The sequence below is a fragment of the Cavia porcellus genome, unplaced genomic scaffold, assembly GCF_034190915.1.
Source record: "Cavia porcellus strain 051 isolate PalLab524CR breed Dunkin Hartley unplaced genomic scaffold, mCavPor4.1 scaffold_8, whole genome shotgun sequence".
Classification (NCBI taxonomy): Eukaryota; Metazoa; Chordata; class Mammalia; order Rodentia; family Caviidae; genus Cavia; species Cavia porcellus.
This window is the reverse complement of record NW_026947491.1, coordinates 40,593,775-40,610,156: the sequence shown is the minus strand read 5'-3', so window position 1 is coordinate 40,610,156 and position 16,382 is coordinate 40,593,775. Positions and strand designations below refer to the sequence as shown.

The following is a 16,382-nucleotide window of genomic DNA, read 5'->3' as shown; positions in this document are numbered from 1 at the left end:
GTCGTCAGCAGGCCCGCGAAGTCCGCGAGCACTCGGGGGAGGGTCGGGCCGCCGCCGGAAGGGTGGCTTCTCCGCCTTCCGCCCTGCGCCCGCGGCTGCTGTGACGCAGGCGGAAGTGGTGTCTCGGCGCCGGACACGGGGCGGGGCCTGCTCCCCGAGCTTCCTGAAACGAAAACCGGGCCGGCTTCTCACGATGGAGACGGTGAGGAGCACAGGAGGGCGGCGGGGGGCGCTGTGGAGCCTAAGACCCTCAATTCAGAGACGGGGAGGGCCAGGCAGGGACTGGCGCTGGTACCTAGCAAACGGAGCTGCTGGGTGTCTTTTCTGTCCCCGAGACCCTGCCCCTCCGCCCCTTCGCGGGCACTTCTTCTAGGACTGGGCCCTGCCTGTGCCAGAGGTCAGCGGTACCTTTGACCCAAGATAGCAAGGGTCTCGGCTCCCTGCTTGCAGCCCACGTATGACATGGCACTCTCAGGCCTCCTTCCCCCTTCGCGCACAAGGCCTCTGTCACGTTTGCATGACAGAACACAGTTGTAATCCTGCTTTACTGGGTGAGGGACCCCCGTGTGCAGGTGGTTTGAGAGTGATTACTACAATCCCTGGCAGAAGAGACAAGTCTCGTTACACTCAGAGATCATAGTCCTTTTATCAGACCTATGATTGAGGTTTCCGTGAAAGAATGTGCCTGCGTTCTTTGGACAGTTTGAGGTCACGTCCTGCTATGCCTCGGCAGGCATGTTGACATGTCATTCTTTGTGAGCAGGCATTGACCCAGTTGTGGCAAGTCCTTGTCACCCCATCCCATAGATGCTTCAGGAAGGTTGCCTGCTACTTGTCTGGACCCATCTCACTCTCAAGAGCCTTTTTCTGGAACCCTTCCCATCTACTTGGGGCTCCACAGGTTTATCCCCTGTCAGACACTAACTTCCCGGTTTGGTTATCAACTACAGTTGTATGAGGACTGCAGGTTCACTTTTCTTTGGATCAGTCAGTCACATGCCCTTAGTAATTCTTTACCATACCCTTTCTCAGCCTGCAGAGACTATGTGTCCCATGGATAATGAGAAGACAGGAGGAAGCAGTAAAGTGATATGCAGTTAGTTGATCACTCAGACAAGGGAGTCAGTTTCTGCAGTGCGAGTTTGAGCAAGAATAGTCTGATTTCATAAATTATTTTTACTTGTAAATGTATTATAGTTTTTGAAGCATTTATAAAAATTTAGCCCATATTATAAACTAGATTAGGTTCAAAAAAGGAGAAAAGGGTAATGCCCACTTTGACAATGCTTGGCCTAACTGGAGTGAGGTGAGGATAAGCCAGTGATAGCTGTTGGTTAAGACAAACCATAGTAAGTGCTATTATCAAGATTCACACAAGGACTTAAAAGCATAGGAGAGAGGAATTACAGTGGATGTTGGAGAGGTCATTGAAGGTTCAGTAAGAGTATAGAAATTGGGTATCCAGGTCTGGTGGCATAAGCCTATAATCCCAGCACTTGGTAGGCCAGCCTGGGCTACACAGTGAGTTCAAGGCCATCCTGGACTACAGTGTGAGACAGCGTCTCAGGAAAGAGAGAGAGAGAAAGAAAGAAATTGATCAGAATTGGGATATACAAAGAATTGGGGGTGAGCCAGTGGCTTCATGTTACAAGAACTTTGGATTTGGGTTACAGTATGTGAAGAGACTAGAAAAGTAGGCTAAGAGCAAGTTGGAGGTACTGCATACCATACTGTTTGAACTTTGTTTTATAAAGGAACAGACCAAAGATTTCTGACCAAGGCAGTGAGTATGCTTTGGAGGTGTTCTTAAAGTTTTCTATCAATGAAATGAACTGCTGCAGAAAATAGTACCTCAGTTGCTAGAGATGAAAATCCTTTCCAAATTGGAGGTGCTTTGGTGAGAGAACTTTGTGAAACACAAAAAGAAATTGAAGAGGAGATAAGAGTTGGAACGGGGAGATCAGTTTAAAGAGTGCTGTGGCAAAGAGAGGTAAAGCCTAAATTAAGGCTGTGAAAATGGGATGAGAGAGATTTGAGACATTTCTAATACTAGCTTAAGTGTCTCAAGCCCTACTTGTTGAGGAAAGTAGAGGAGTTGACCACAATTCTAGGCACCTGAGAAGATACCAATGATGAAGAAAAATAGGGCCGGGTGTGGTGGCACATGCCTGTGTCCAAACACTTGAAAGGCTGACGTAGAAGAATCACTGTGTGTTCAAGGCCAGCCCGAATTATATGGCGATGCCAGTCTCAAAAAAAAACAACCAAAGAAAAGAAAAGAAGAAGAGTAATAGAATTTAATTTGGGTGTGTGCTGCATGTCTATAATCCCAGAGTTTGGGAAGCTGATACAGAAGCATGGCCATGCGTTTGAGGACAGCCTAGGCTACGCAGTGAGTTCAAAACCAGCCTGAACTACATAGGATTTCTACAAATGAAAAACAAAAACCCAAAAGAATAATAGGATTTGAGGGGCAAATATTCTGTTTTTTATTAAAAAGTGTGAATTATTAAAAAAAAGTGTGGGTTATATACAACATTCCATGCTAGATGGCAAGGGATACAAAGTATAAAGTAGTTGTAGGCTCCAGGAATTTATAATCTGTTCTGATAGATAATGAACAAAATAACGGTAGCATAGTACATATGTAAGTATCATATGATAAGTGCTATATAATGTCTAGAAGTAGCCATTTCTGTACTTTTATAGACTTTTGTGAGGCTGTAGTATGCCATGTGTGTATTTACCATGTAACAGTCCTCTTCCTGCTGTTAAGTGATGAGGCTGCTGTTCCAGTAGCCTTGCTAAGAATGCCAGGCCAAGCTGGTAGTCGTTCGCAGTAAGAGAGAAGAGAAAATTATCCACTCCCCACTGCATTAGAGGAAGGAAGTTTAGGGCTATTGTGCCAACTTGACCCTTCCTGTCAGTGAACTTCCTAGATTCGAGCCAAGGCCTTTAACTACATGTTACCATTGAAGCTATGGAGGTAAAAAGTATTGACTTTGAGTTTGTTTAAGGTTATTACCATAAAAAAATGAGGCCAAAAGTGATAATGCCAAAGGATGAAAATTTTCATGATCCCTCCAGGGTTCCTAGTTCATGATGAAATTTCCAAATGTTCCCTCTTGAGGGAGCAAAGATAGTTCAGAAGGTTTGTCGTATTAAAGTACTTGTTCAAGGCCAGCCTAGGGTACATAGTGAGCTCAAGACCAGCCTAAACTACATAGCAAGACCCTGTCTCAAAAACATTACAAAATAATAGGGGCTGGAGATTTAGCTCAGCGGCATAAGCGCCTGCCTTGCAAGCAGGCAGTCGTGAGTTTGATCCCTGGTATTGATAAAAAGACAAAAAAAAAATTACAAAATAAAACCAAAAAACAAAAACACACTAATCTCACACTACTTTGGGAAAGGAAACTTGAAAGCTCAGCATCTCTCTTTGACTGATAGGAGTGCGAAGAGGATTTTAAATGTGACTCTCTCAATGTTAAGTGGGTATTTCTGTGGTTCTGGTGTCCACAGTTACCTTGAGTGAGTGAGTGGGCGCAAGCAATGTTACCTGTGTGGCATCCATGTTTATAAAGTCAGTTTGAGCAAATCTTGAGGAGCCTGGCCTGAGCTCAGATTTTGAGCCTTTCAGACCTGTTTCTTTAGGCAGTGCAGTGTAAACCTGAGCTTTGGAACCAGCCCAATGCATAATCAAATCCCTGCTTCACCCCTTACCAGCCTTACGATCTTGAATAGGTTGCTTAATATCTCTTCTCCTCTCTTCCCTCCCCTCCTCCTCTTCTCTTCTCTCTTTCCTTTCTGTTCTTCCCTCACTTCTGTTCCCATCTTCTCTCCCTTTCATCTCCCCTCCCATTGTTATTTTATTGCTTAGGTGGGATAGAACCTAGATTAAGCTGAATCTGTGTTTCTCTTGTCTTTCAAGGTATCTTCAGGTAGCTCCTCAGCTCAGGAAAATGAACATTCTGAAGGTAAGTTTACCTTAAAGTAAACTGAAGAAAAGCACGAAAAGCCTGACCCTAACTTTTTAGCAGTTTTAATGAATAGTTTAAGAGTTCTCCTGGGAAAACCAAAGCTAGACTAGGTAATATGCTAGATCACAGAAATCAGGATCACCCAGGAATAAGTCTTTTGTTTGTTTTTGTTTTTTTGGTATCAGGAATCAAACTCAGAACCTTGCAGTTGCCAGCCAGGCACTTGTGCCACGGAGGTATATCCCTAGCCCTTTTTTTGGTCTTGAACTCACTATGTGGTTCAGGCGGACCTTGAGATCACTTTGTAACCTAGGCTGGCCTTGAACTTGCAATGATTTTCCTGCTTCAACTTCCCGAGTACAGGGATTACAGGCTTTCTTTTTTTTTTAATTTTTATTTTGAGACAGGCTGAGCTATAACTTGTCCAGCACTCCTCCTGCCTCCTGGAAGCATCCTGGAATGCTGGAATTACAGGCCTATATCACCATGCCAGGTGGCTAACCGGTTTTTTGCTTTAAGTCTGTGGTATTTTCTGAATAGAGACAGTGAAAGCTCACTAAAGCCACTGATTTATGGATGAGCCTAGAACTCACCTGGAAATAGAAGCACCAAGTCTAAAATCCAGAGCCCAAATACCGTTTTAGGATGGTATATGGTCCAATCGTAGGCCATCTAGAAAGAGGCAGAATGAACTAAAAAGAGGCATCGCTGGCAAAGGATTTTGCCCAGGAAAACTGTTAGGTCTTCCAAGGATCTGTTTATGGAATACACATTTTCCCAGAAGATTAAAGAAGAGGCTAAGTATAAATTCTTTTTTTTTTTTTTTTTTGTCTTTTTCATTTTTATCAGTACCAGGAATCGAACTCACGACCGCCTGCTTGTATTTTATTTTATTTTTTTATTTTTTTTTGTCTTTTTCGTTTTTATCGGTACCAGGGATCGAACTCACGACTGCCTACTTTCAAGGCAGGCGCTTATGCCGCTGAGCTAAATCCCCAGTCCTGGCTAAGTATAAATTCTAAGAGCTAGTTTGGGGTTAAAAATCCTAGGCATTTCATAGGTTTATAATTTCTCAACAAGAATTTAAATTATTTTCTATTTTCTTTAATTGGTATCTAAAAAGTTAATGTCATATTTTGGATTATCTGGATGATTGATCATAAGTAATGCCACATGATTTCAGTGTTATTTTATGTTTCTGAGTATATTTGCATTAGCACCAAGGTGGGAGTTAGAAAATTATCTGTATGGACCAAGCAGAGTAAGATGGATTAAAACAGTACTGTAACAACTAGTGGATCTCATGTTGCATGTAAAAGGAGGCAGTAAGAATCCACATCTGGGGGCTGGGGGTTTAGCTCAGCAGCATAAGCACCTGCCTGGCAAGCAGGCAGTCGTGAGTTCGATCCCTGGTACTGATAAAAAGGAAAAAGACAAAAAATAAATAAATAAAAAGAATCCACATCTGGCCAGCTGAGACCTATTTTTAAATGTGAATTTCTGATTTAACAATTTTTCATAAATTTATAGTTTAATTGAACAAAAAACTATTTTTGCCAGATCTTCTGATTTTCAAAAGAAACTAGGACTTTTGGTTTTTATGTATATCTCCAGATTTCTTAAATTTAGCAACTGATTTAAATTATTTTTAAAACATTGGGAAAGCCAAATTCAATGTGTGTGGGCCTGTAGTCTAAAATGCTAGTACAGCTGACACCTCAGTTGTCGAACGGCTCCAAGCTTGAACTTTCCATTACTTGAACAGCAGAATTAAAAAAAAAATCTCTGCAGTGTTTGTAACTGCTCAATAGTTGAACCAAAAATTCGACTTAAAAAAAACATGTAAGGGCCAAGAGTGAGTCACATGTTGCATCTCGTCACAGACACAAAGGGGTGAAGTGTCAGTCTAAGCGCCATTCTTGCCCAGACAACATATAGTGCTTGTGTCAGTGTGTTGTTATGCCTTTTTTTATTGTGCTTTTTTGTTTTTTGCACTTTATTTGTGTAAAATATTGTAACCATGGCTCCAAAGAAAGTTAGTGATACCAGTAGTAAAGCTAAGAGGAAAACTTTAATGATAAAGAAAGTGTTAAAGAAAGAAATGACTGCAAAATTTGTTAAAAGTTCTGAAAGAGTGAATCTATAAATGCAATTTTTGGGCCTCAGAACTAATTGTTTGGCTTTTCATTATTTCTTATGGGGAAATATGTTCAATTCTCAAGCTTTTCAGTGGTTGAACATAAATTTGGAATGAAATGAGTTCAACCAAGGTATCACTGTATTTAACTCTGAATTTAGTATGTGTATCTTCAACTGGCATCTAAAGATATGTGTTGGGTATCTGAGTTCTGTTTGAAAAACTTGCTGTGTGTGGTGAACTCTGGAGGCCAAGGCGGGAGGATGGGGAAGTTGAGGCAGAAGGAATACTAGAAGTTTGAGGCCAGAATAGGCTACATAAATGAGTTCAAGGCCAGCTTAAACTATATAACGAGACTCTGTCTTAAAAAATAAAATCCCAAACAAACTGCATAAATAAAAGAAAAATGAGAGGCTTCCAGTTAAAGGTGATAGATTAAAAACATCCATTTCTCTCATTCCCTACACAAAACGTCCCTAAAACCACCATAAAGGAGTCTTTCTAAAGGTTCAAACCACCCTGGTCCTGGTGGCATACACCTATAAATTCTAGCATTACAGAGGCTAGAGTCATGGTAGCACATACCTGTAATCCCAGCACTTAGGAGGCTGAGGCAGGAGGATCACTATGAGTTACACGCCAGCCTAGGTTACATAGAGTTCAAAAAATCTGGCCTGAACTACATAGGAAGAACTTGTCTCAAAAAAAAAAAAAAAAAAAAAGAGGCTAAGGCAGGAGATCAAAAATTGGAGAAAAGTGTAATGACCTGAGGAGAGGGAAGCTGGAAAGCAGAGAAAAGTATTAATGACTTAGCTGATCTGCAAAAATTGTTTTTTTTTTTTTTTTTTTTTTTTTTTTGTACCAGGGATCGAACTCATGACCTCACCCTTGCCAGGCAGGCACTTATGCCGCTGGGCTAAATCCCCAGCCCCAAAAATTGAATTGTAACTAGAAAGTCAAGAAGGAGGTCAGGTTCTAAGAGCCGTATCTCTCTGAATGCAGTGGACAGCTTCCCTCCTTACTCTGGCAAAGACTGAGCTTTTAAAGAGGGACCAGTACAGGTGTGAGATACTAAACTGAAAACAGGAATCTGAAGTAAACTATACTGGATGCTACACCCCTAGCTCTCTCCCTACATTTGGTTTCCAGAATGCTGGCCAAACAGACTTCTCCCTCCAGACTTGAAATTGAATAATTCCTCTTTCTGAAATCCTCAAGAGAAAATTCTGAAAGTGGAAGTAATGAATGTTCCCTATCTAAATGACTTACAGTTGAGGTTCATTTGTACACTTAGCACTTGGAATCAGCTTTCAGTTCAGGCTGGCCTTGAGCTCACTTTGTAGCCAGGCTGGCCTTGAACTCTAAGGATCCTCCTGGCTCAGTTTTTTGAGTGCTGGGATTACAGGTGTGAGCTACCAGGCCCAGCTTCCAATCAGCTTTCAAACTTTCCCATTTAAAAACTAGGATTTGGACAATGAGCTGGGTGTGGTGGCACATGTGTATGATTCTAGAATTTGGGAGGCTGAGACGGGAGGAGAGACCAGCTTGGGCAACATAGTTCAAGGCAAGCCTAACTACAAATGAGCCACTGTCTCAGAAAAAACATAAACCGTAAACATGATTTGGACAAAACAAAAAAGGGAAAAATAGAAAGATGACTGGAGGTGGGGAAATGTATGATTTGAATCCTCCTTTAAACCAAGAATATGATACAAATACATAAAAGTATGTGGTAATCATGATTCCCCATTATATGGTTTTGAAGCCTTATAAAGTTTTCACTCATTAATTTGAATGGTTTTATTCTGGGCTGTTTGATTTTATTGTCTGTGATGATATGAACAGCTAATTTGAAGAAAACAAGACATCATAATAGCTAGTGCTAATTTAATATCTTGTTTTGAAGTCCTATCAAACTGTTGTTCTTCTGTCTCCATTGCTTTTATCATATTGTATCTTGTTGGATTTTATTTTATGTGATAGTATAAACAAAAGTTTTTATAGGCAAAGAGATAATATAGAAACCATTGTTCGTTTTCTGTTAGCTGGTTCTAAATACCTTGTAATACTTTCATCCCTTGAATGGTTTCACACTGTCTTGATATGTTTGATGCTGTAGTATATGAAGTTATACTCAAATATTTCAAGGAAAGAGACACTATGGTAACTACTATTAAGTCGAGTTATTTTATGGTGAAACACTATGTTGCTTAAATTGTTCTGTTCTGACCTGTATTGTTTTTTGGGGTTTTTTTTTGTCTTTTTCATTTTTATCAGTACTGGGGATCGAACTCACGACCGCCTGCTTGCAAGGCAGGTGCTTATGCCGATGAGCTAAACCCCCAGCCCTCTGACCTGTATTGTTAATGTTGTTATGTACTCTTTTATCTCAATCTCTCCCCTTTTTATTGCCTATAAAAATTGCCAAATTTTTTTATTATTTTTTTTAATTAAGGAAAAAAATTTTTTAAAAATTAGCAGGATATATTATAGTAACTCTTTTGATTTCCTATTAACTCCATTTGAAGCCCCGTATTGCTCTCCCCATCTTGTTTTGACTGATTTTACTCTATTCTGTTTTGTTTGATATTACATTTTGAGGGTATAGGCAACTCCTTTGAAGGCAATAAAATTCACTATGACGCCCATTCTGGTTTGACTATTATCTTCTTTTGAAGTCCAGTAATGTCTCCAGTGTTTAGGTTTTATTGGTTTTGTTCTGTACTGTTTTGTTCAATTTTATTATACCTAATGATGTGGGCAGTTCTTTTTAAGGTAGCAAGGGGCATTATGGTAACCATTGTTGATTACCATGTATTCTGTTTTTACACCACGTACTATGTCCATCCTTTGTTTTGACTGACTCTGCTTTGTTTTGTCACATTTGGTTTTATTCTCTTCCAAAAAAAAGTAATAAGAACTGTGGAAGTAATAAAACCCAAAATATGTAAATGTTATTGTAAAAAAGAGAGGAAAAGAAAGTGCTCTAAAGGATACAACTGCAAGTGTGTTTAGATGTGTAAGATAGATGACCATATTACTAAGTTTTTGTTGGATCATTGAAAACAACAGTTTGCAGTCTCACTGTTTGTCTACTTTGTATGCTTAATTTTGTAACTTGATCAACTATTTCTAAGATGACAATATGTAATCTATTAACTGGTGATTTCTTAGTTTATTTTTTTGAAATTCTGTATTACTTGTACCCATTTACTGTTTTGTTTTTCTTTAAATAAAAAAAGAACGCTATGAAAAAGACAACAAAAAAAATAAAATAAACCAAGAATTACCAAACATGTAAAAAATTGTAATCTAAACTGCTCCTCTTCTCCACGTACACCTAAAAAGAAAGAAAAAAAGCAACCTAATGAAAAGTCAGTGCACAGAGGAGAGCACCATGAACATACTTCCATCAAAACACAAGTATAAGAAATAATTTGTTTTTTTTTTAAAAAAGAATTTTCAAAAAACAAGAGCTCTTAGGAATTAAATGTGTAGTGACAAAAACTTAAAACCCAGTAGATTAGGAAAAATCAAATCTCCCAGAGAGTAGAGTTTAGGCATCAAAGAAGCAGAAAATAGAGAGGAAAAAAATATTTTAAAAGCAATAACAACCAGGCATATGCCCATAATCCCAGAACGCAGGAGCTGAGGCAGGAGGACTGCTCCAGTTCAAGGGCAGCCTAGGCTACACAGTAAGTTCAAGTTTGGCCGTTGAGTGAATCCCTGTCTCAAAATAGCAGCAACAAAGCCAATTGTGGTGACACGTACCTATCGTCTCAGCACTGTGAAGCTGAGGTGGGAAAGCACAAGTCTGAGCACAGCCTAGGTTATTCAGCAACTTAGTGAGACCCTGTCCCAAAATAAAAAAGGGTTGAGGACATAGCTCATTGTCTGGGAGGTCTAATATCTAAATAATAGAGTTACAGAAAAAGAAGAATGTCAACATATAGATGGAAATAAGGCAAAAATTTAAGAATATTTCATGGAACTGAAAGATAGCTTTTATATTGAAAGAACTCACTGAATTTTCAGTACAGTGGATACACCTAACTCACCTAAAGCATCTTGAGATTTCAGGACACTAGAACAAAGAGAAGATCCTATAAGTTTCCAGACAGGAAAAAGCAAGTCAAAAAGAATCTGAACTACCTGGAACTCTGTATATACCAGCAGCTAGCAGGCAATGAAGCAGTGCCTTCAACGTTCTACAGGAAAATAAATTCCGACCCAAAATTCTTTATCCAGTCAAACTCTAAATCATGGAAGGATGAGAGCAGAATAAATATATTTACAGACTTCAAGGTCTCCAAACATTTACTCCCATGCACCCTTTCTCAGGAAGCTGCTGGAAGATGTGCTTCATCAAAACAAGGAAATAACCAAAAAAGATGAAAACATGGGCTTCAGAAAACAGGAGTGCCAGTAGAGGAGAGCTGTTCGAGGCACCCCTTGATGGTGATGGAGGAAGAGCCCAGAATGGCAGCATTGCACACCAGGCAAACCAGCCTAGATTGGAACAGGTCAGGAGGCTCCAGAGAGATGTCTTTAAATTGATAGGATATCTAATGCCTCTCCACTGCCTGAAATGAAATTTAATGCATTCATGACGGGTGGCTTATAGCACCTGATAGGCCTATGCCATGCTACCCTACAGAACAGTCCTGCATATTCCACTGGTGATTCAAGCTGATGAGAACATTTTTTTTTGTCTTTTTATCGGTACCAGGGATCAAACTCACGACTGCCTGCTTACAAGGCAGGTGCTTATGCCGCTGAGCTAAATCCCCAGGCCCCTACTTTTTTGATGAGAACATATTAAACAGTTGGTGAAAAGTCTGGGAGTTGAATTAGTTGGACATGTTATACATAGAAATCTAAGCAAATGAAAAGACCATTATTAACTCCAGGAAAAAGAAAGTTACAAAAGAAAGGGAAAAATCGGGGCTGGGGATTTAGCTAAGCGGCATAAATGCCTGCCTTGCAAGCAGGCAGTTATGAGATGATCCCTGGTACCCATAAAAAAAAAAAAAAGGGAAAGATCAGAGTTTATTATTTGGTTTAGCTTTAAAAATATTTAGCCAAAATTGTAACCAATATTAGTGTTTAACTCCTGGAAGAATGGGGGTGAGGAGGGTGATGGTTGTGGGGATGGTTGTGATAGGATTCTGGTAGGAAAAAGAACTAAAAATTCCCATCTTCTTTCTGGGGAAAATTGGTCAAAAATGAAGAAAATAGCAAGTAGCAAGGCAAGCATACAATGTAATGACAGAAATAAACACCAGAATAATCAGCTAAAAGGAATTAGTGAGCTCATCTCTGGGGTAGGGTCAAACAGGAAGATGGGTTTGAGGCATTCTTGCCATTTACTAATGGTATAGCCTTCAGCAGTTTATTTAACTTCTGTACACATGTTTTCTCATCTGAAACATCAGGATAATACTTCATTTATAGATGTACAGTAAGAATTTAAAGCTGTACATGATGGCACGTATCTGTAATCCCAGCACTTGGGAGACTGAGGCAGGAGGAATGCTGAGAGTTCATAGCCAGCCTAGGCTTTACAGTGAGTTCAAGGCCAGCCTGATCTATGCAGCAAGACAGTATTTTAAAAAAAATAAAAATAAACAATGTAATATTTTTAAGTACCCATAGCATAGGACCCAGCACCTTCAGGCTGTTTTGTGGGGGAGGCTGCTTTTCCAGTTTAATATAATTAAAAACAGGAATGGCTAGGCATGGTGGCACACATCTGTAACTCCAACTACTGGGGAGGCTGAGGGAGGACTGGAAGTTGGAGGCGATCCTGGACAACTCAGCAAGACCCTGTCTCAAAAAATAAAAAGGGCTGGAGATGTAGCACAGTGGAAAAGTGCTTGCCTAGCGTTTGTGAGAAACCAAAAAGAAAAAAACAAAAACAAAAACACCCCACAATAATAGAAATATGCTAGCCAGGTTCTCCAATTTGTGTAGAGTAGGTACAATGGATCCTTATTCACCATGTGATCTCAGAATGGACCCTTAGGGTGTTTTGGGCCAGGTTGGTCACTGGGATTCAATTAGTGTTCAAGAAATGGCCCAGCTGCTATCATTTTCCCACCTGTGGGTCTTAGAAGAAGCTTAAGAAGCTCACTTCATGGGCTGTGGATTTAGCACAGCATCTAAAGTGCTTGCGTGATAAGTGTGAGGTTGTAAGTTTGATCCCCAGTACTGGGGAAAAAAAAAAAAAAAAGCTCATTTGGTGTCTCCTCCTCATTGAAGAGACAAGTGAAAACTTGTGGAAGGAAAAATGTGAACTAAAGATGAGAACGGAACTTTTAGACTAGAACTGGTTAATGAGAAATGTTTTAGACTTTCTGTTTTAATCAGCCTTTTTTGGGGGGTACTGGGGATTGAACTAATCAGCCTTCTTTTATGTCAGGTGCCAATAAATACAGTCTTGCTGGAGGTAGGCATTGGATGAAATAGTTTCTAAGGGGTTTATCCAGGTTTTGTGTAAACAGCTGTAACAAAACAGAATAGAGGGCCTTACAAAAACAATGTTTAAAAAATAAATATAAACTATTTTTTAAATATTTGTGAAACTGGAACACTTTTTTCTTTTTTGATTGGAATTGTTACATGGAACAACCCCATTCAGAGACCCCAGAATCCAACAATAGTGTATATACTTCCTTCATGAAGTCTCATCGCTGCTATGACCTGATTCCCACCAGCTCCAAATTGGTTGTATTTGATACTTCCCTTCAGGTGAGTAGAATCGTCTTTTCCCTTCCCACTTCCTAAGAGCCTCTGGTTCAGAACCTCTCATCCCGTTTCATCCCAGGGATAGCAGCTTCATCCTTTCATGGGGTTAGCTTCACATTTTCAACAGCATACTAAGCATTCTTCCTTACAGTCCTGCCCCTGTGATTTTCCCTTATGATTATGACTTTCTTGGCTACAGGTGAAGAAAGCTTTCTTTGCTTTGGTAACTAATGGTGTTCGTGCTGCCCCTTTGTGGGATAGTAAGAAGCAAAGTTTTGTGGGTAAGTAAAAGTTCCTAGATCATAGTAGTATTGTCATCTTGTGCTGGGCAGGGAGAAAGGCTTTGGGGAGTGCTGACAGCTCTTGTCTTGGCCTCTAGGTATGCTGACCATCACCGATTTCATCAATATTCTACACCGTTACTATAAGTCAGCCTTGGTAAGGAGCCTTAGCTCAAAGACCAAAACCTGTTCCCTGACAAAGGCCCTCATTCTCATTTATTTTCCTCCAAGAAAGCCACAGGAATAAACCAAGCAGGGAGATCAGGTCTCAAATTCTGTTGTTTCTTTTTCCAGGTACAGATCTATGAGCTAGAAGAACACAAAATAGAAACTTGGAGAGGTATGTAGAGAATTTGGGGTTATAAAAGGATGAAGGAATGGAGGGTTTCCTGGGAAATGCCTTTCCACAGCTGAATTCTGTGAAACGCCTGTTCTCCCTTCAGAGGTGTACCTACAGGACTCCTTTAAGCCACTTGTCTGCATTTCTCCTAATGCCAGGTGAGTTCACTGAGCCACTTATCCAAAAAAAAGGAACACCCAAAGCTCCAAGGAAAGGGATAGAAGAGAGACAAGATATTCCTCCCAACACTCACTCACTCCCTTGCCCTTTTAAGTCTGTTTTGAACACTGCTCCCTCTCTTAGCATGAATTTTCTAAACATACTTTAAGGGGCTGTCCTTCCTGAACTTACTGTTATCCCCCACCTTCTCACAGCTTGTTTGATGCTGTCTCTTCGCTAATTCGAAACAAGATCCACAGGCTGCCAGTTATTGACCCAGAATCAGGCAACACCTTGTACATCCTTACTCATAAGCGTATCCTCAAATTCCTCAAATTGTTTGTAAGTTCTCCTCAACCCAGTTGTTATTCCTCATATAGTAGGTTGCAAAGTTCTTCAGGGATGGCTTGGGAGGCTCAAAAATGAGGGGCCAGGCATTTAGCTCAGCTGCATAAGTGCCTGCTTGGCAAACGCAAAGTTGTGAGTTTGATCCCTGGTACCCAAAAAAAAAAAAAAAAAAAAAATTAAGCTAATGGTTTTTTTCTCAGATCACTGAGTTCCCCAAGCCAGAGTTTATGACTAAGTCTCTGGAAGAACTACAGATTGGCACCTATGCCAATATTGCTATGGTCCGCACCACCACTCCTGTCTATGTGGCTCTGGGCATCTTTGTACAGCACCGAGTCTCAGCACTGCCAGTGGTGGATGATAAAGGTGAGAGATTGGAAAGAGAGGGAGGGATCTGGGTTAGACTGCTTCGGGAAAATGTGCTTTTCCCCTCAGCTCAGCCTGGAGGGCAATTCTGTGGGTAGGGGGAGCCTTGGAGGCCAAATCATCCTTCCTGAGCTGCCTCTGTCCCTCTAGGGCGCGTTGTGGACATCTACTCCAAGTTTGATGTTATCGTGAGTGATGTGGAAGGGCTGGGAAGTAGGGATGGGCATGGGGTGGTGAATGTGGAAAGGGAGAAAGACTCCCTCCTGTGACCTAAGGGTCTTGGAAAGTTCCAAGCTTTCAGATCCTATTTAAAATGAACTGAAGGAGCTGGTTATGGCTTGTGGGAATGGCTGACAATTGCCGTAAATCTTTCTGATGAGGTTGGTGGGTCCTGGGAGCTTGAAGGCTGGCTCCCTTGCTTCCCTGCAAGCCCTTCCTCTCTCTTCCTAGAATTTGGCAGCAGAAAAGACCTACAACAACCTAGACGTGTCTGTGACCAAAGCCCTACAGCATCGATCACACTATTTTGAGGGTGTTCTCAAGTGCTACTTGCATGAAACTCTGGAGACCATAATCAACAGGCTGGTGGAGGCAGAGGTAGGAACCAGCCTCAAGGACCTGGAGATGGGCTTGAGAGAGGGGTGGGGGCTGAGGGTTCACTCTAACTGAGGCTGCCACTAAACATCCCTTCTCCTTGTTACTCTGTGCCAGGTTCACCGACTGGTAGTCGTGGATGAGAATGATGTGGTCAAGGGAATTGTGTCACTGTCTGACATCCTACAGGCCCTGGTGCTCACAGGTGGAGAGAAGCCCTGAGCAGGGGGATGGGGTGAGGCAGGCATTGAGATATGCCCCACTCTCCACCTGCTGGAAGCTCTGGGAAGATGAAACCTTGGGAGAATTGAGCTGACCATTTCCCTGTGCAGGAACCCCCTTCCCTGTGTCTAAAAGACAGGGGAGACAGGAGGGAACGAAGGAGAAAGACTGTTTGGCTGCCCTTACCCTCACACATATACTTGAGGACTTTTAGCCTAGCCAGTCCTAGCCCCGTCCTCTTAGGCACAGACCCCTTTTGGGTGAAACAGGGGCTCTGTACTCTGCAAGCAAGTTCTGATCTCTAAGAGATCCTAGACCTCACCCTGCCTCTGCTTTAGCCTCTGCCCTAAGATAACAGCATAACAAATCGGCCATAAAGATATTTTTATTCTTCCTGATCATGCTATTTGGAGGAGGCTGCATCCATTTAGTGACATTTCTTGCCCTCATTTGAGTGGGGAGGCTTGTGGGGAGGATGGCCTCTGTGTTCCTGTGCTGTGTGCCTATGAAGGGAGATGGTTAGGTGGAGGAGGGCAGAGTGGTTAGCCAAGGTTATTTTCATGGCAAATCTAATTAAATGACAACAATCTCATTGTGGTATTACAGTATTTGACTTTTACAGCTGATAGAGAGTTCCTTCAGCCTTTCTACTTTATATGGTTTCTTCAGTGCATCGTGTACACACACACACACACACACACACACACACACACACATATAATGAGGTGCCAAATACCATTCTTAGTGCTTTCCTAGTACAGGTTGAATATCCTTTATGAAAAATGTTTGGAGCCATAAGTGTTTCAAATTTTGAAACATGTCAAATTTCAGACTTTTTTCCCCCAGTACTAGGGCCTTGTGCCATGCACCTTTACTATGGAACTACATTCTTAGCTCCCTTTTCTTAGTTTATTTTGAGACAGAGTTTCACAGAGTTGCCCAGGCTACCCTCAAAGTTGCAATTCTGCTTCAGCCTCTGGAATAGCAGGTATTACAGGCAATGTGCCATCACACCTGGCTGGAGTTCACATTTTTTCATTAGGGATGTGTTAATTCATTTAACCCTTAGGACACTACTAGATACTGTTACTATTCTAGTTTCAACAGATTTTTAAAAGCTGAGTGAGGCACAGAGAGGCTAAGAAACTAGGCCACAACCATGCAGCCAGTGAAAAATAAAGCTAGGATTTGATCCCAAATACCCTGAC

At 41.2% G+C, this 16,382-nt stretch overlaps 1 protein-coding gene across 3 annotated transcripts; it reads left to right on the top strand.

Annotated features, from left to right (window-relative positions):
* The first annotated feature begins 100 nt into the window (after window positions 1–100).
* Prkag1 (protein kinase AMP-activated non-catalytic subunit gamma 1) lies at window positions 101–15,766 on the top strand. Of its 3 annotated transcripts, XM_063254680.1 has the most exons (13): window positions 152–202; window positions 3,932–3,977; window positions 10,459–10,640; window positions 12,758–12,867; window positions 13,064–13,145; window positions 13,244–13,302; window positions 13,440–13,485; window positions 13,589–13,643; window positions 13,860–13,986; window positions 14,193–14,358; window positions 14,509–14,546; window positions 14,809–14,955; window positions 15,070–15,766. In XM_063254680.1, the coding sequence occupies exons 4-13, from the start codon at window positions 12,796–12,798 to the stop codon at window positions 15,172–15,174; spliced, it is 897 nt and encodes a 298-aa protein (XP_063110750.1). In that variant the 5' UTR covers window positions 152–202; window positions 3,932–3,977; window positions 10,459–10,640; window positions 12,758–12,795; the 3' UTR covers window positions 15,175–15,766. The 3 variants fall into 3 exon arrangements, with proteins under 3 accessions (XP_003476109.2, XP_063110751.1, XP_063110750.1); XM_003476061.5 differs by lacking the exon at window positions 10,459–10,640 and having other exon boundaries at window positions 101–202; XM_063254681.1 differs by lacking the exons at window positions 10,459–10,640; window positions 12,758–12,867 and having other exon boundaries at window positions 105–202.
* The last annotated feature ends 616 nt before the right edge of the window (window positions 15,767–16,382 follow it).